General features: G+C 32.1%; 1 protein-coding gene across 4 annotated transcripts in view; it reads left to right on the forward strand.

Moving 5' to 3' along the window:
• The window catches only part of LOC114336133 (UDP-glucose 4-epimerase), a 72,793-nt gene that overhangs the window by 44,466 nt on the left and 7,308 nt on the right, over positions 1-21,019 (forward strand). For all 4 annotated transcript variants that reach the window (XR_007698989.1, XM_028286460.2, XM_028286463.2 and 1 more), the window contains exons 4-5: positions 5,356-5,535; positions 13,751-13,864. Coding sequence is in view for 3 of the 4 variants with exons in the window: in XM_028286460.2 (XP_028142261.1) it covers positions 5,356-5,535; positions 13,751-13,864 (294 nt within the window). In the remaining variant the exon portion in view is untranslated. The remainder of the gene's footprint in view (positions 1-5,355; positions 5,536-13,750; positions 13,865-21,019) is intronic.

Raw genomic sequence — 21,019 nt, forward strand, 5'->3', positions numbered from 1 at the left:
ACAAATCCTCTTCAGAAACACCTCTAGATATTCGAAGACATTCAACCCTTTCTAAAAATGACATCACATCAGTGTGCTGTTTTTCACCTGAAAATGAAATACCCCATTTGTGTACTTGAACAGGTTTGGAGTACGTAAAGCTAGGTATATTGACTGAAGCATTAGGAGTAGAGGTAGCAATGGGGTTAACTCTAGAATCAAGTTCACCCTCTAGTGTTAATATTTTAAGAGAAACAGACCTCTTGAACGGTTCCTGTTCTTCAGAAGGACAGTGTAGCAAGTGTACACGGGCAGAAATATGGCCTAGACGAGATGTTAATCGCGCATACTCTGTATCCTTTACAGTTCCCCTAAACTTTTCGATTTTTTTAGACAAGCTGTCCAATGTTTCAGTGATTCCTTTTTGTTGTTCCTCAAAAGGAAGGGATACAGCTGAAATTTGGAGAAAACTTCTATTGCCAGCTTCTTGTTTCAAAGCACCTCTCAAAAGATTGCGTTTTTTATCGACAGTTGTCGACTCCTCTGGCATTATGTCCCGAATCTTTAATTCATAATCCAATTCATCCACCAGAAGATGTTCAGCTTTAAAAGCACACATGATGAGAGCAAAGTTATTGACAAATAGTCCAAAGAACAGAAATATGAAAAATATGAAAATATGAAAGTTTGCACGCAAAATATATATAATATAAACCGAGAAAATATCAGCAACACACCAACAAAATCAAAATAGCCAGCAAAAAAAAATATATATATAATGCAGTATATAATCTAATAAATAAGATCAAATAAATATATAAGATCAAATAAATGGATAAATAATCCAATAAATATTGTATACTCAAGTAAACCTACTACCTAAATACTGGAAGTAAATTTTTTTATTTATATGTAACTTACCACCACTCTAGAAAAAATATATATCTATAATAATAATAATAATAATCAACACTTAGTTGTACCTCCAACTATACCACTATTGACTGAAGAAATAAAATTGTTATATGAATTATATTATTAATAGCAATATTAAATATAAGTTCCCAATAAAAATTCAAAATCTAACCCAGAATGTAAGCTGCACAAACATATACTATAATGAGGTCCCAAAATATAAACAAAAATCAAAACAGCGTTTAAGAATACCTGATATGTATCAGAAATTAAAAATAAAATAAATAAGTAACAATATGTGTATAGGATACCAAACGGAAATAACAAAGAGATTTCAGATAAAAGAGAAGAATTGACCTAAATGAATACTGTCTCAGACCAAAAATAAAGCCACCACGTTGGAAAGCCGATGTAACAACTAGCTGATGATTTTCTGTTGGAGTGAATGAAAAGGGAGTGGTAAACTCCAACAGAAGTAGTAAAAAGAAGAAGATCTACTTAATGTAGCCAAAGGACAAAAATGTGTGGCTTCTCCGTTGAAGAAGCTGGAGTAACTAAAATACAACTTTGTAGTAGTATTTGTATGGAAGGATGCCAAGACAAAGAATATCGAATTGATACAGGACTAGAGATGAGAAATCATTAATAGATAGATATAACTTGAATGGCTAGCTAAATATGTATGAGAAGGGCCACTTGACACTCAAGGAAGGATTCGGCCAATTTGCACGGCTATTTTTGGCCAGACAATAGATTAAAGGAAGTGACAATGATGGCTCGAAAAGAAGATATGAAGATAATGTTCAGAAAATAGATAGAGTAAATATAATAATATACTGAAAATAGAATGAATTTTTGGGCGCCAGAAGAAGGATAACTAGGTTAACGCTCTTCCAGGTATTCTACGCTGCTATAGAGTATGTTAAATTTGTAGTACAAGTATGTGAAAAGTTATTAAAGATTATTAAATTATAAAATATACTACTAAAAATAAAGGAGTAATAAGAAAAAAAAATCACAATAAATGTATATTTATTGAATGTAACTACTAGATCTTTTTAACAATCTCTGAGTTAGGACAAGTAACTAGTGTGTAACTCTAACATGACAGGAAAAAGTGATACTAGTGAAAGTCAATTACAAAATCATCATACAACTATGATCTAAGAATACTCTTTATAAGGTTAGAAAAACTGACTACGGGTACCTCTAATACAGGAAGTACAACTTACAACTAGGTTAGTAGAACCCTCACCAAATAATAATTGTACGTTTATAATACGTACACCTTAATTAAATACTACCTGATACTATATATAACATATAAATACCTCACTGTGAGTGGGACAGGCACAAGCCTTATTGAATAAATAAACCTACGAGTGGATACACAGATCCTTTTCCTAACTCGTGGTTTATAATAGTAATAATAACAAGTGAAACCAAAAACTAATCTGAGGGATTAGAATCCAGAAGTTCATATGAATTTAATAAATTAAAGTTAAAGTTAAATAAAGTTAATAAGTTAAAGTTAAGTAAAGTTAATAAGTTCAAGTTAAATAAAGTTAATAATTACAATTTTGACTAATATGTGAAGTTAATTTTTAAAAATTTAATTAAACATATACTAAAATAATGGAATGAGTTTAAATAATTATACAAAAGTGGAACACAGCCTAAAAATAATCAAGATAAGAGTACCGACTACTATTATCAGGGAAAATATCTGAGCTCAGAAATTTATACCTTTATAGATTGCAGAGTGTTGGGGAACGCTATCAATTAAATATTATGTTGTAAAGAAAAAAAAACCTATAAAAAATATAAAGCAGGAAAAATGTGTGTGCAATTGAACTATAAAAAAAAATGTACTAAATATCACAAAACCAGTCTGTCTTTAATAAGAGCACAGTAAATGTTCCCAAACAAACCACTCTTTCCTAATCTTGAAGTTGATGTAATGAGCACCCAAGGGTGCTAACTCTCGCTAGCAGCTGTCCTGCTGGAGGTACAGGAGAGGAAGACTAGTAGAAAGCAGCTGAAGGTACTCAAAACTGTTGGAAAGCAGCTGGAGGTACTCAAAAAAAGAAAATGTGGAAATAATCCAGGCTGGTCGCCTATTGATTGTTTCTCTCTGTGTGGTCTGGCCTTGGTGTTGTTGTAGGGTGGCTTTAAGATTTCATGGTAGGTGCTAAAAAAAACACAGTGTGGTGTTACTACCAATCTACCAATGTCAAAAAAAAGAAGCAAGAGATACGAGGACGTGTTTTTATTCCTATGGGAATAAGAAGAAATAGGTCATTAAGTCCAAAAACTTGAATGACTAGACAGCTTGACCTTTTATCAGGTTGCTATCAGATGACCTTGGTCAAATAACACAAGTAATTTCCAATTGAAATACAAAATATAATTACTGTGAAAGAATATTTTATTATAATATATACACCGGTATATAGATATATTATACAAGGATGAAATATAGTAAGACTAAGCGATGGATACTTATTTGTTCATCGTTCAAAAGATAGGAGTTCTGTAGACTTGAAAGGAATATAAAAAATGGAGTTTAAATTAGCTCTATTTTCCAACTGGAAGCACAAATTAACAACGAATATTGAATTATCTCTAGATGAGTTTGATCCATGAAAATAAAACATAAAAACCATGAAAATAGACTATGTGAAACTTAGTTAGCAAATGTCAAGGACTTCCAAAATGGCTGAATAAAATACTTAATAAAATGTGTATTTACCGGGGTAGAACTCATTGGATATAGTATGCTCTAAAATTCTTCAAATCCACTGCTGCTGGATAACTTCACTATACTTTTATTGTAATATTTAATCAATTTGGAACTGAGAATTAGAGGTGAATAATTGAGTCTAATGACCCCGCACACTACGATTCAGACCGAACACTCGAGAAACAATGGCAATCCAAGGCTCACGTTCACAGCTGAATCCTTCGTACCCCTCGACTAAGCATTGGCTGTCAAAGTGGGGAAACCAATGTTGCCACGTTTTAAATGTGACGTCATCAAGCATTTAAAAATTCTGAGATGGGTTTAAGTTCTATTTGAATAAACATTGAAAGAAAATAATTCTGAAAATAATTAAATAATATTTTGGATAGTTAAATAATATCTTCCCATCAATAATCGATTCTATAAGGGAGAACATATATACTTGAACATTAGGAGACGTCATGCCAATATTTTTTTTGATCATTTTGAAATAAATATGTTTAGTTTATTTAGTTGACAGGACCTAGAAAATCATGAAAATTTCATTATTTTCCTTACATGTTTGTATACATATATACTCCGTTACCCCGTTTGCAACCCTCCTGCCCAAAAAATTTTCTTCATAAAATCGATAGTATCCTGTCTATCTACGGATATGGCAGGACTTAGAAATTCATCGCAAAACCCTATTTTTATTTTTTGGGAAAATCTAATTTTTACAGGAAAATGTCACAGGAAATTTGTGGATGTTTCCACAGATTGTAAGCACATAGTCTACCCTTCCAGTATTGCAAAAGGCAGGACTTAGAAAATCGTGGCTGAACTTCTGTATAATATCTCCCAGTCTATTAGTGGCATCACATATCCGATGTATTTTCATTCGCTATTTGATGCTTAATGTGAATGTTTCAATATTAATATTGTTTATTTTTGGTTTCTCACTGCGTGTCATATATGAAGGCACGTATCCACTACGTTCACGCTCCGTGCAACTGTGCGCACTCCGCCTCAGTGCTCCAATCGGTGCCGGTTTATATATAGAGGAGCGCATACCGTATCGATTGGAGCAGTTGCAAGGAGCGCGGTGCGCAACAGTAGTAGGTCCCTCGTACCCAAAAAATGTTAATTTATAGCAAGCTGAAAATTTGTTAATAGCTTAACGGTGTCTAGTCGTACAAACTTTGATATATTGGAACACTGGAACAGGGGAAGTTTAATTGTGGAACAGATTAAAAATTTGGAACGTCAGGCTACGAAAACGTCAGATGTATTTTGTCCGACAGAACTTCCAATTGATTTGTTACCCTTTTATTAAACTCTCATGCAAAAATCAGACTGCTATTGCTAACCAACATTATTTCTGTCATTTGACATGTTCTTCGTGTTCCACTCATTAAAATGCCCAGTTTTTGATACACACCAGTCTGATTTTTGCATGAGAGTTTAATGAAAGGGCAACAAATCAATTGGAAGTTCTGTCCGACAAAATACATCTGATGTTCCAAATTTTTAACTTGTTCCACCATTAAAACTTCCCCTGTTCCAGTGTTCCCATATATCAAAGTTTGTCCGACTAGACACCGTTAAGCTATTAACAAATTTTTAGCTTGCTATTAATCAACTTTTTTTTCTTATGCGGGATTCAGACCTATAGTGGATACGTGCCTTGATAACCAATTTAAATATTGTAACTTTTTTTACCGCCTGTATTATTGCAGGTTATGGCTGCTAATGGTGTCAAAAAGGTCGTTTTTTCATCGTCAGCTACTGTTTATGGTGACCCACAATTCTTGCCTATTACTGAAAGCCATCCAACTGGACAAGGGTGTACCAACCCTTACGGAAAATCAAAATATTTCGTTGAAGAGGTATTGAAGGATGTATGCACATCAGATCCGGTAAGTATTTGATAATACTTTTTATATACATAATACGTTTCTGAGGGATATTCTTAAGTTAAAGTTGATTTCATGTAATCGAATGAACTATCTTCCAATAAAGTCGTCCCAGGAATTCAACTCATTAAAAGCAACTTATAGATATATTTAAAGTCATCTACTTTAAAATTATTAAAATATACGTCTAAATTGTCAATATAAATGAGTCAGAAAAAATTAAATTATTAGAAGAATTTGTTTTACCTAACAAAAACAAAAATTGTTTAATTTATTAATGTTTTGTATTTTGATAACGATTTCCGAAGTGGAAATCGAAACGTCAAATAAACTTGAAACAGGCTAAAATTGTGACCTATTCCAATTAAAATAGTAAATTGCATGAGGTGTCGCAAGAAAGTAGCTTCAGAACAATAACTTTATAAAAGTTTAAATTAAATCCAAATACAATAACCTTCCTATTACTAAAAACATATAGAACAAATAACATTGGTAGTATTTTTAGAAGCAGATAAAGTAATTTGGTAAAGGTCATTGAAATACGAGAATGATTTAATCTGATCAGAAAAAGAAACAAATTGCCGATTAAGGTCGTCAATGCAAGTGTTTGTAAATACCTCTAATGCAACCAAGGATTTATCTCAATTCAATAAATTTTTATGTAGCAATATTATATTTATTCTAATCAAGTATTTTCAAATGGGAAATAAGCCACAATTTTACCAAAAAATGATTTTATTAACGTTTCGACGCTTAAGTCGGGTGTCGTTGTCAAAATACAAAATAATATTAAAATAAACAAAAATGTTGTTGCTTAGTAAAAAATTCTTCTAATAATTTATTTAATCTGACTCATTTATATCGGCAATTCAGACACGTATTATACATTTTAAAGTAGACGACTTTAAAATGATATTGCCAATATTCATTCTGATAGGTCTTCTTAATAATTTCACTAAACGCATGAATTTCTCATTTATTCAACTGTTATATACAGGGTATAATAAAAAGGCAGGCCATAAATTAAATCACATATTCGGGGACCAAAAATAGTTCGAAATCCACAAGGAACTTGAATTCCTGTAGCAGGCTGTATACCATGAATTACAAATTTTACATTTTTTTTAAATAGTTCGATTGAACCTAACTTACATTAGTACAAAAATGTGCACATAAAAAAGTTACAGCCCTTTGAAGTTACAAAATAAAAATCGATTTTTTCCAATATATCGTAAACTATTAAAGATTTTTTATTGAAAATGGACATGTGGAATTCTTATGACAGGAACATTTAAGAAAATAATAACAGTGAAATTTGTGCACCCCATGAATATTTTATGGGGGTTTTGTTTCCTTAAACCCCCCAAATATTTGTGTACATTTCAATAAAATTATTATTGTAGTACCATTAGTTAAACACAATGTTTTTAAAACTTTTTTCCTCTCAGTACTTTTCCGGTAAGCCAGTTTTTATCGAGATATTTTGAACATTTTTGTAAAATCCACCACATATTTTTAAATGGTTAAGTAAGATTATAGAATGTTATTTTCATATTCATATTCAAGTTAACATACAAACTACCAGAAATGTTGGCAATTTTCAGTGCAGAGCTTATTGCCATAAAACTAGCAATTAGTATGTGTTTAGAACAAGAAGATGATAAATTGGGACCGCAGACGTTCGGAAACAATTAGCGTCTCTTTGCAAAGACAATGACGTCGACTTTGCAAAGTAACAAGACACTTACTCAACACACACACTACACATTACTCCCCTGACTTAGTGATAAGTTATACAATTACGTGGCTAAAGGTTCTAGTTCTAAACCAAAGCCAGAATCAGAGAAAAAAAAAAGATGATAAATTTGTTATATTCACAGACTCTAAAAGTTCCTTAGAAAAACTTAAAAACCTTTTTTTAAATCCCAATTTAAATTATATATTCTTTTTCTCATGATCATCTTTCAGTGCGTCACAGTTTTTCGATTTCTCTCTAACGCATTAAATTGTATGTGACAGAAAAAAAGGCACGTCTGTGAATACTTTGGTAATTATTCTAGTTTGGTGATTATTCTAGTTGTCGATAGATGGCGCCATAATCAAAAAAAAAAAATTATTTATTAAATAAAATAATACTATTATCAATATAATCTGTACAATTTATAAGACTATACAAATGAAAGAAAATACCATTCTATAAATGCAATAGACACAATTGATTTGGTTTTATTCCAAATTGAAAATAAAATTTGACAACTGTCAGATTTAACTAAAATGTCACGTTAGAATAAATGTCATAAATGTGTATTATCACGGACTTACCTTTTTTTCTATAATTTGTGACGCACTGAAAAATGTTCATGAAAAGGAGAATACTACTTGATATTTTGGAATTGCATCACAATGTATTAAGTAGGGGAAAACAAATTTATATTTCATGGATCAAAGACCACCCAGGTATAGATGAAAATGAAGAAGTGGATTCTTTAGCAAAAAATGGTGCGAAAAATGGAAGAATACTCGAATCAAAAATACCAGAGTCTGACTTTATTCCAATTTTTCGAAAGGAACTAAAGGAAAATTGGCAGCTAAAATATGAATTAGGAGAGAAGGGACAGTTTTTTTAAAAATATACAACCAAAAATAAGGGACAAACCATGGTTTGAAAATATATGTAATCGTTCAATTCAATTATTCGGATTATAAGTCGAATGCGCTATAAGCTGTAACCATGCCTTATTTCCAGTTAATAAATGTGAAATGGGTGTGTTAGATAATAATAAATGTCTATGTGATGAAATTGCCGATTTACAACATATTATTTTAGAATGTACTTTAAAAAAATTAGAAATTGACAAGCTTTATCAACATTTAATATCTTACAACATAAAATTTCCAATAAATGTTTCAAATCTATTGACATTAGAGGATAATAGTATTTATAACATTATGTATTCTATATGTAAAATCTACTAATATTACTTTGTAAGCAGTATTGCGACAGACTAAAAAATTTCATTGTAAGCCTAAAACGAAAAAATAATTAAAAAATAAATAAAAAAGGAAGCAAACAACAACAAAAAAATATGTACTAAAAAATAAAATAATTATAATAATAATATAAAAACAAACAAACAAAACAATAAAAAAACAAAGAAATAAAAAAAAGAAAAAAATACATATAAAAAAAATTAATAAAAATACGTAAACAAAATTCTTAGGCATTTACTAACAGACTATTATTTTATTGTATACAAATTATTGGAACTCAATGTACCACGTATACAAATGTAAGTAAGCAATGGTTGATAAAACTATAAGAAAACATGACTGGCCTTTTGGTTATGCCAGTGGCATTAATTTGGTTAAAAAAAAAGAATATTATTTTCATATTATTACCAGGTCTCTATAACTTACTTAACCATTTAAAAAGATGTGGTGGATTTTACAAAAATCAAAAAAGTACTAAGAGACAAAAAGTTTTAAAAATATCGTGTTTAACTAATAGTGCCACAATAATAATTTAATTGGAATGTACACAAATATTTGGGGGGGGGAGGGTTTAAGGGAACAAACCCCCCAAAAAATATTTATGGGGTGCACAAATGTCACTGTTATTTTTTTAAAGATGTTCCTGCCATAAAATGCCACATGTCAATTTTCAATAAAAAATCTATAATAGCTTTAGATATATTGGAAAAAATCGATTTTCATTTTGTAACTTCAAAGGGCTGTAACTTTTTTTATGTGCACATTTGTACTAAGGTAAGTTAGGTTCAATCGAACTATTTTGGTAACAGAATATGTGATTTAATTTATGACCTGCCTTTTTGTTACACCCTGTATATAATAGGTGTCTATAAAACCTTCTTTAAAACACGTGAGCTCTTGGTAGAGTTTTAGATGATAAAAAGATTTCTATCATTTAAAACCCAATGTTAGAATTTCTGGTTTCGGTAATCATACGTTATATTATGTTGAATCATTATTTTAAAAATACTTCATTTGATTCTGATCCTTCTGCTATGTACAAAGCTTTTACACAATACTAAATGCGTAATTTTATATCGATTTTATAAATGAACTAAATGGTACTCCGATAGTTCATCAAGGTTCATTTACTCTTTAAAACATATTTAACCCTTTGTTAAACGTATTATTTTTCGATGTTTTGAAAACAAATAATACTTCTACTTGCAACTAAGCTATGCTCCACTTTTGTAGCACTTTTTTTTTAATATTTAACACAAACATTTTATCAGCTCAAGCAAATATTTGTATACGTAAATAAAAACAGTAATGTTATGCAATAGTATACACAGCTATAAACATACCATGGCTATAAACTACACAATAATAATACTATAAATATTTTATTGCAAACATTAAAAACTATTCCAGTATTTTCATAAAATTATTTAAAAAATATACAATTTGCTATCACTTATACATAAAATTATTTAAAAATTATACCATTGGTAAACACGTACAGTATATAAACAAGGCTTTTGTTTGATATTTCATTATAAATCTTTGCTATTATTTATGTAGTATCTTGTATCTTGGACGAAATTGAAACAATAAATTTTGCTTATAAAACGTAAATCTCAATACAAAGTCAATAAACATAATAGACCTGGATCCCGCGCACCAAAAAAAAGTTTATTAATAGCAAGCTGAAAATTTGTTAATATGTAGCTTAACGGTGTCTAGTCGGATAAACTCTGATGTATGGGAACACTGAAACAGGGGAAGTTTTAATTGTGAAACAGGTTAACAATTTGGAACGTCAGACTACGAAAACGTTCCATGTATTTTGTCGGACAGAACTTCAAATTGATTTGTTAACATTTCATTAAACTCTCATGCAAAAATCAGACTGGTGTTTATCACCAACTGGGCATTTTAATGAGTGGAACACTAAGAACATTTCAAATCACAGGAATCATGTTGGTTTGTAATAGCAGTCTGATTTTTGCATGAGAGTTTAATGAAAGGGTAACAGATCAATTGGAAGTTCTGTCCGACAAAATACATGGGACGTTTTCGTAATCTGACGTTCCAAATTTTTAAACTGTTCCACAATTAAAACCATGTTTCAGTGTTCCCGTACAAAGTTTGTCCGACTAGACACCGTTAAGGCCTTGTTCATATAGGGCGGTTTGCCAACGTTTGACGCCGCGGTTTACCTAAAAAACCCAACCGCCGCGGTTCGATTTGCATCGTACACATGAGAGCGATTGACTGGCGGTCTCATTCATCCCCTAGTAAACTTACAACCGCCGCGATTTGACGACGGATCGGTTCCATATGTACGATGTTGAGCGGTTGCATGTGTTTCTATGTAACTTGAAACGCGGCGGTTGGGTTTTTCAGGTAAACCGCGGCGTCAAACGTTGGCAAACCGCCCCATGTAAACAAGCTGTAAGCTCTTAACAAATTTTCAGCTTGCTATTAATCAACTTTTTTTTGGTACGCGGGATCCAAGTCTTTAATAATAAGACAGTCCAATCTGGAGTCGTCCTAGACACACAAGGTAACATGCTCAAACTAAATATTGCCCAACGAACAAAAGGAATGAAAAACTAAGAACCTACGAAAACCCTTATAAAACTAAATCGACAGAGATATACAGGAGATAACAATATAAGCAAAGAAGCACTAAATAAAATAAATAAGACGATCAGAAAAGCAATAGGAAAAGACATAAGAAATCGCGAAGTAGAAAAAAAGAATGTGTGTACTTTGTACGCACGTAAGAAGTTATACTTCTATTATATGATTTCAACGAAATCAGTATACTTTAAACAGTTTCTCTACTACTTTCCAAACATTTTTATTAAAACAATACCAAAAATTAAAAAAATAAAAGAATAAAACACACACAAACACATTGAAAAATGCCACAAATGATTTCTGAACAATAATTGTTGCCAAAAATTTTAATTAAATACGTATTTTCTGAAAAATATTATATAATAATATACTTACAATCATAAAATGTATAAAACAACTAAAAAAATAATAACTTGCATTGGGGCTCGAACCCGCTTCCCGTCTATCCCGCCGATCGAAAGCCAAAGCGAATTCCCACTGAGCCACCTTCACGTATACGTCATGTGGGAATATACACAAACTGAACGTTTACACCATAAACTTTTTGACATTTTGTTTATTTATATGAGAATTTAATCAAATTATTAGTTTGATTTTTGTCGAATTAAAATACAACAAAATATAGAGTAAGAAAACGATATATTACATGAAGATTTTTAGAAAGTTTGTTCGTAATCAGATTATGTAAATTAAAGCATTGCCTACTAATAGGTAAAAGTACATTATTTTTTTACATTTTCAAATAGGTATGAAGATAATTTTTTATTGCAATACAACTGAACTTTTTTACAACTGGCTTTTCAAAACTATTTCAAAAGTCACTACAATTATAAATTTGATTTTATTTCTGTCCTCACAACAATAAAAACTAATATAATATACAACATTTTTGTTTACCGATAACCTCCATATTGAACAATTATTGACAGATCATTTCAACACCCAATCAGAGCCCGTATAACGACTAATACCACACTGTCGGTGTGCGCATGCGCCCAGTAAAATAAAAATTCACTCCCAATCGCGCCTAAAGAAGTATAACTTCAAAAACTAAACAAGCAATATAGCAAAATAAGGACATGATAGTTTTGAGAAAGGTCGTGCAAAAGGGAAAAATAGAAATTAACAAACTAAGAAACAGGAGCTGGAGAAGAAACTAGAAACATAGATGAAATATTAACAAAATAGTCGAATAGTTCTACACAAAGTGTTACAGTAAAAACTGGGCATTAAACCCAGGATCAGATTTAATGCCCGATATAACAAAATCAGAAATCAAAGAGGCCCTGAAAATAATAAAAAATAATCGAACCCCAGGCGAAAATGCAATAGTGTCAGAAGCACTAAAAATTGGAGGAGATATATTACTTGAAAAATTAAACTACTTTTCAATATCTACCTTCACAACGTCAATATTATAACAGACTGGAACAACGCTACTATGATTCTATTACATAAAGTGTAAAAACCCTAATATAACAAAGATCTAGTTCTTATGTTTATCGATTTTCACAAAGCCTTTGACACGGTTGAGCTAAGCAAAATACTACAGGCGCTTAAAGAATGCAGCCTAGATTGTATGTATACAAGATTATTGTATAATATATACCCATGCAACAACCACTGTCAATTTACATACTAATAGTAGTCGCATAAAAATAGAACGGGGGTAGACAAGGAGACCCAATGTCACCTAAACTTTTTACTACGGTGCTGGAACATGATTCTAAAAAGGGAAGGATTGGCTGACAAAGGGAATAATAATAGATGGAGAATATCTAAACAACTTACGTTTCGCCGATGATATACTTGGTCATAGTAGCTGAGGATTTAGAAATGGCAAGAGAAATGGTACAGGAACTCGTTGTAACTATAGAAAATGTAGGTTATTCCATCCAAGCATCGGTCTTGGGTAGGCAACATATGGAAATTTAAAAGTGAGCTGCCTACAGGCCTGAAGAGAAAAGTATTTGAGCAATGCGTCCTCCCAGTGTTGACATACGGAGCAGAAACACTTACCTTAACAAAAGCATCAGCTATCAAACTGATAGTCAACAGAGAAGAATGAAACGATCCATAATGGGAATAACTCTGTGAGACGAAATAAAAAATGAAGAGATCACGAGAAGAACCAAGGTGACTGACGTCATTGAAAGGATAACCAGACTAAAATGGAGATGGGCAGGATACATGGCTAGAAAAAAACATGGGCAATGGACTAAGAGGTTATTGGAATGGGGACCAAGGCAAGACAAGAGAAACGTCTGTTTTGCCACCTACACCATGGACTAACGATTTAAGAAGGCTAAATAAAAACTGGATAAGATCGACTCAAGATAGACGGGGTTGGAAACGCGAGGAAGAAGCCTATGTTCAGCAGTGCACTTTTGAGGTCGGATGAGGAATAGAAACACAAGAAATAGAAAAACTTTCATAACCAAAATCGTTATGGAGCTTGTTTGGGCCGCAATGGTGCACATATAGATTATGTAAATTGAAAAATAAATACAATGTCCACTTCCATTACAATTGATTTTGGTGAATAAAGTAATGTATTACGATTATATAAATATATAATATTAAAATATGTATTGCATTTTAGGAATGGAAAGTAATTTTGTTAAGATATTTCAATCCTGTTGGTGCTCACGAATCTGGACTTATTGGAGAAGATCCATCTGGAATTCCTAACAATCTTATGCCTTATATTGCCCAGGTTCGTAATATATATTGATATAATTCTTTGTTTTAAGAGCGTAGGCGCAAAATTTCGGAATAATGCTTTTTAAATGAATTTTTTTTTAATCCTGAGAACTACTAAATATTTTTGAAAAATTTAAACACAGAATGAAAGATAACACTATTGTGAGAGCCGAAAGTCCCTTAGAATAAACAAAAAGTTTCTTTTGAATGAGATATTTGAAATTAAAAATCGCACTAAATTTTCTCTCTTTTTTTCATCCCTGTAACTTATTAAAATAAATATTATAGAAATTGTCAGGGACTTTCGGCCCAAAGTAATAATGTATTTCATTCTGCGTTTAAATTATTCAAAAATACTTATTAGTTTTCTCAGGATTCGAAAGAAATGAAAACTCATTGGAACGAAATTTTGCGCCTATGCTCTTAATTCATCTACATAGTCACTATTAAATTAAAATACACACACCCAAACTTATATGGAATCACCATGTATTTCAAAGTAATATTTATTTCTTTTGAAAAAACTTCTTATTGTTACGAAGATTAAAGGTTTTTATTGAAAATAAACAAATATATACGACAATCGGATAGTACAGCCCGGTACGGCATAGATTATTGGCTTGAGTTGCAAGTTGAACGAAAATAAATAAACTAACTTTTGCTTCCAAAAACGAAAGTATGCCTCATGTGGTGTTATAGAACTTACAACGAGGAAAGATTATTGGTCTTGTGGAGAAAGTAATGTTCTCAGATGAACAAGCTGCAGAGCTAGGCGTAATACAGGGCGTTCTGTCCAAAACATATCCTAAGTAACAGGAACTAGGAAAGCTCAAAAATAAAGCAAGGGAAAGTAGCCGAAGGTAATAACGGCTCTCCACGATCGTTTAGTTGTCCAATCAGCTGGAAGACACCCAACCATTTCTCACCTGCAGCTCCAAAGGCAGCTTTTGGAAGCTACAGAAGTAACCGTTTCAGTTGAAACGATAAGAAGAAGAATTCGTACCAAGAAGTATAAAGCAGGAGACAGTTATGGGTTCCCGAGTTATCAAGGCAGCACAAGATTGATCGCCTAAATTGGTGTCTTTACCACCAAAACTGGAACATTGGGAATTAACAAAATGTGCTATTTTCAAAAACAGTCAGGATTTAATGTAATCAGATGGAAAATCAGATGACCCACAAAATCGTGTACTTAGAGGTCAAGGAAGACAAGCAAGAACGAAAACTTTCAGATCTGTTCACAAATATACAAGGGGAAGTGTAATGTTCTGGAGGGGAATTGTGATCCGTAAAAGAACTCATTTAAGTTTCATCCAATCACCTTTAACTGCTCACAGGTATGTTGATAACCTGTAGTCAGGCTCTGGAGAGGTGAAACAGGAGAAAATTTTATTTTATTGCATGATAATGGACCTCTACATACCATTAGAGTGACTACAGACATCATTGAAGCAGAAGGTATCCCTTGTTTGGAGTGGCCTGCTTGCTCATCCGATCTTAATCCTATAGAGTATTTGTGGGATATGCTTAAAAGAAAAATTAGAGCTCGCCGGGATAATTCACAAAACACCGCACGGCTAGTACAAGCTGCTTTTAAAGGATGGAGCAACCTACCACAACAAAATGTTGATAATTTGATTAGGAGCGTGCTCACGCTAACTGAAGCTTGCATAAGGACTAGAGGTGATAACAGTGACTACCACAAAATACAAAAAAAAAAATAAATAAAAACAAGTTAAACATCATTCGTTTTACATTGAAATTTTGTATGCTATTGACTTTAAAACAGTAGTTTCAATTTGTTTGTCAAATACTTTACTGTTTTATTTAATTGTTATGTATTTGTTATTAAATTGCTTTAAAATAAATATTGTTTGACTTCGTGTCTTCGTTTTTTTAAATTCGCACGGAATAGTAAGAAATATCAGATGATTCCATATTGGGACCGTGCAAGTTCGGCAAAGCGACCTCTATTTCTACGCTCTGTACTTTTATTCGCACTTTCAATTATATTGGCCAATTATATTAGTCCTGGTTGCTGGATAATTGTCAAGGCCATAGTCCAAAAAAATAATAAGAAGAAAAAATAAGATGCAGGTTATGTTATGCAAACGTAAACAATTGTATGTAGTAAATAAAATTAGTTATTAAAATGCAGTACTGCAAGCAAAATACAATAAATTAAATTTACCTTTATATAATAATTGCATATCATATCAATATTGTGGAGCAATATATAATTTTTCTGCTTCAATGACAGAAGGTATGAAATATACGTCAATTTGACAATTTCAATTGACAATATGAATTATTTAAGATAGTTGCAATATTTCTCCGCGACTCGCGCACGGTCGTTTCTCGTTTCCCTTCCAAGTACTTGCACACCGCGAATAAGTTTGGGTGTGTGTATGTATTAGAGGTAAGGCCCTAAATTAAATGATAAGATTTATTATTAAGTAAGTATTATCAAAGCGATTTCCGGTGATGAAAAAATAGTTATAATCTTAATCGTTAACGGGTTAAACTACAGTCGCAAAATGAAAGAATATCCATGAACGATCACATAAATCACTTATTTTGTATTTGCTGTCTTTTTCTATAAATAACGAACGTTTATTATAGAAAAAGACAGCAAATACAAAATAAGTGATTGATGTGATGATCGTGCATGGGTATTCTTTTATTTTTCCGACTGTGATTCTTTACGAATGATAAAAATATTCATTGTTTATCATTGAATGTTACATCATCATCATCAGGGCTTTTCATTCCGGATGGAATGTTTGCCGCTCTTACTTAGAGCTCTCTGATTCGCTTATTGCGGTCAATCACTCCGCATTCCACTTGTGTGTTGTCAAAGTTTGTTGTATGAATTGTCTTTCGTGACAATTTTCTTCCACTCATTTCCATATGTGCATAGTTCCACTTCCAGGATTTTGATATCTCTCATGACCTGGTCCTCCTATCTCTCTCTGGGTCTTTCCCTTGGTCTTTCCCTTGGTCTTTCAGTTTCTGGTTTCCATCTGGTGATATTCTTAATCAGTAGGTCGTTTTTCCTTCTTTCTGTGTGTCCTAGCCGTCTCATTATCTGTGCCTTAATAAATCTAACTATATCTTCTCCCTTCATTATGTCTCTTAGTTCATGGTTCATTCTTCCTCTCATTTCTCCGTTGTCCATTCTTATCGGGCTCATAATCCGTCTGAGGATTTTCCTTCTCCAACTCTGTATATTTTCAATTTTGTATTTCTGGATAAGGTTTTGTCCTTCATTAGCATATTATGATATCTTCAGTATGTTTTGTTGCCTGCTAGTATTCGCTCCGTTACTTCTTCACTTCTCTTATTTTGACCATTCACTATTACTCCCAAATATTTAAATTATTGGACTCTTTCAAAATTGTACTTTTCTATTTTGATTTCTCTCATCCTGTTATCTTCTCTTCTAGAGCAGAGTAGATATTTTGTTTTTCCTTCGTTAATTTCTAAACCTCTTTTCCGTGCTTCCTTTGAAAGGATTGTTACTGCTTCCTTTAATATTTCCTTGTCTCTTCCCGTAAGAACTATATATCATCTGCACATGCAACTATTTGTGTTGAGGAGTGGGTTATAGTTCCTTTAATTTTGCTGGCCTTGACTGTTCCTTCTACTGCTATGTTGAATAATGTGGTTGACAGGGAATCGCTTTGTCGCACTCCTGTTTCTATTGCAATTGATTTTGTGCTACCTTTCTCTGTTGTTACTTTAGCTCGGTCATCCATCCATAGTCATTTTTGTTAATCTGATTAATGTTACATATCATCACTTAAAGTCTTAATAATATTTGTGTTCAAAAATTGTTAATTTCCTCAAACATACATAGTATGGAGTATAAACACCAATGGAATCACTGAAATTTGCAATTTTAAAATAATTAATTTATATTTATTTTGATTTCCTAAGTCTAACCCTTCAAAATAAGAAAGGCTTCTTTCGATGGCTCTAATATTCCTTCTCCTGTGAAAATTTCAGATTGATTGGAGCAAAATTGCCGAAAATACAGCATATTGAATATCCCTATCTTCGACTCGCTTAGAGAAACGATCAACAGCTGTTCCCCTTCTCTTTTGTAAATTAATCCCCGATTCAAAAATTGAAAATAAAAGTTGTCAAAACCTCCAGTAAACATAACCCATCTCCTGTCACTCAATCAGAAATCAATATTTGAACTCGTATGTAATCATACTAATCATCTATTATACGCTTCCGGATATATAATTTAAATTTGTAACAGTCAAGTTTCAATTCGTAAATATACCATATATAATGTAACAATGTAACTTAAAATATGATAACATAAACATGCAAAAATCTGTGGCAAATGGACTAGTTTCCATGCCAAACATCATCATCATCAAAACTTTAAACGCGATTTTCTCAAAACTGCTTTTTTCAAAAGCGGTGGACATTGTAACTCAAAAACTACTTGACCGAACCACCTGAAATTTTACATAGATTTTCTTTGGGACCCTTCATGAGGTAACGCCGTCGAGATATTTTTTATTTTATGCTTATTTTTTAACAATAATAAATTTGTTGTTTTTGACTCGACAGAGTGATACCAAAAACTCAAAAATTGTTAAAACTAAAAAACTTGACAACGTTACCTCGAGAAACTCATGATCTAATAAAATATTTTCGAATTTTTTGTTTCACATGATCCAGTGACTAGTTCTAACATCTACCGCAAAATCCTTTCTTTTTAGGTGTCTGTAAAAATTTACCTCCGTTGGCTTATTTTTTAATATTTTGCCTTGATTTTTTTATATTCTTTGAATCGTACTGACTATGGAAACAAAATAAGAGGCGATGGACTACCCCAGCTAATTGAAATAATATTCGAAAATATTACCTCAATCATCCAAGATCATCGCTACACCCTTAGGTTAGCTCAGTCTCTCAAGGTGTGTGTTCGTCTTGTCCTAATCTTAGAAATGAACTATGAAAATTCGGAATGGAAGCAAACAAAACAGTATTTTTAACTAATCATGTTTATTGTTCATAAAAATATAATAAAAATGTGACTTATTAATTGTATTAACAAATATATTCAAATTCTTGCGAAAAACTAACAATTTGTAGATTATACTTATTGCTTTGGTATCTGGTTCGATGCTAACTTCTTGATGTTGAATGGTACCGCTGTAGACTTCTTGTAGACATGGGCAGATGTTGTGGCCCTAGGTCCCTGCAGCTGATCCCCAGCCCCAGATCCCTGCAGACCTATTTTGGGTGCTGTAGTCTGGATGACATGGTCTCATTCTTCGCCTTAGTTCCATCACTGGTGATAGGCTTGAAGCTCCCGAAGGAAGGACTGTGATCTTTATTCCCAAAAACTATAAGATAAAGACACATATCAATCATCATAGTCCTGTCGCCAGGGGGGGTACAACGGCCTCCTTAATTCAGATGGACTTACCCAAGTTTTTTTTATATATTTTGACCCGCAGAATACGAATTTTTTGGGTAACAGTTGATCCGGATGTCGATAAGATTGTTATAGACAAAGAACTTGAGGAATTACATAACAGCGATTTCTCGCAAAACAAAACATCTTTTTGTATTTTTTGGGTCATTTTAAGCAAAAAATATTCCTACAAGTTTTTTCGTAGAATGCATAGTTTTCGAGATAACCGCGGTTGAACTTCCAAAAAATCGAAAAATTGCAATTTTTGAACCCGAATAACTTTTGACTAACAAATAAAGTAGCAATTCTGCTTACCGCATTTGAAAGTTTAAGTCAAATTATATCGGTTTTGATTATTTGCATTGCTAAAAATTTATTAATTTATTGTTAAACAAAGCTACAAACACCTAGTGCGTGAGTGATGTTTTCAATGATTTCTCATTTAAAATCGAACGAGTAGGTAGAGTAGCTACAAGTGCAAGCGAGGCAATTTCTACGTAGCATGCGTTAAAACGCATGTATTAGGCACGGGAAACACTATGTGTTTATAGCTTTTTTTAACAATAAAAAAATTAATTTTTAGCAATGCAAATAATCAAAACCGATATAATTTGACTTAAACTTTCAAATGCGGTAAGCAGAATTGCTACTTTATTTTTTAATCAAAAGTTATTCGGGTTCAAAAATTTCAATTTTTCGATTTTTTGAAAGTTTAACCGCGGTTATCTCGAAAACTATGCATTCTACGAAAAAACTTGTAGGAATATTTTTTGCTTAAAATGACCCAAAAAATACAAAAAGATGTTTTGTTTTGCGAGAAATCGCTGTTATGTAATTCCTCAAGTTCTTTGTTTATAAAAATTTTATCGACATCCGGATCTACTGTTACCCAAAAAATTCGTATTCTACGGGTCAAAATATATAAAAAAAACTTGGGTAAGTCCATCTGAATTAAGGAGGCCGTTGTACCCCCCTTGGCGACAGGACTATCAAGAAGAAAAACCAAAAACGAGCCTTTGCCAAACAATCGTAAAAAGTAGTTATTGGCAAAGGTACAAAATAAAATTAATAGTGATGGAATAGTTAAATAATTTAATTACTAAAAGCATATCAATAGATGAAATGAAATATTCAAAATTAAGATACTAATACACGTGGAGAGTAACGTCGAGGTTAGATAAAAATAATCATTATAAAAAATTAAAAGTAGACTATAAAAAACTTAGAATACAAAACTCACCCCAAGAGAATAATAAGTCTGGAAATAGATAGCTATTATCAGCTCTGTAATTGCCTTTTATAAGATTACCACCACCATTTTGAGAATTGAGACGAAGTGTCACTATCATGACAGTAGGACGTATTAGGTGGCAGGCATGTTCCGTATTTAAAGACAGATATCTAGAGTGTAAGGATATACAGGGTACGTTCAGTATGTTCAGTTGATGATTTAGATGTTAGATGAAAATAGAGATAGGAAATAGAGGATAATAAAAGAGGGCGCCAAACAAGTTTTTAACGAAAAAACAAGTTAAAACGAATAGAAGATAATTATTAATGGAATATTAAAGAAAATAGAATAAAATAATTATTTAAAAATAAAATAAAGATGTGACGTTTGTAACGTTACACTATGTTTATTCAATTTTAAAATAAAATAATTCTACCATAGTTTAAAAAAATCACAAAAAAGGTGCTTGAAATGCTGATTTCAAACCATTCCCC

Source organism: Diabrotica virgifera, chromosome 6 (genome assembly GCF_917563875.1).
Source record: "Diabrotica virgifera virgifera chromosome 6, PGI_DIABVI_V3a".
NCBI classification, from domain to species: Eukaryota; Metazoa; Arthropoda; class Insecta; order Coleoptera; family Chrysomelidae; genus Diabrotica; species Diabrotica virgifera.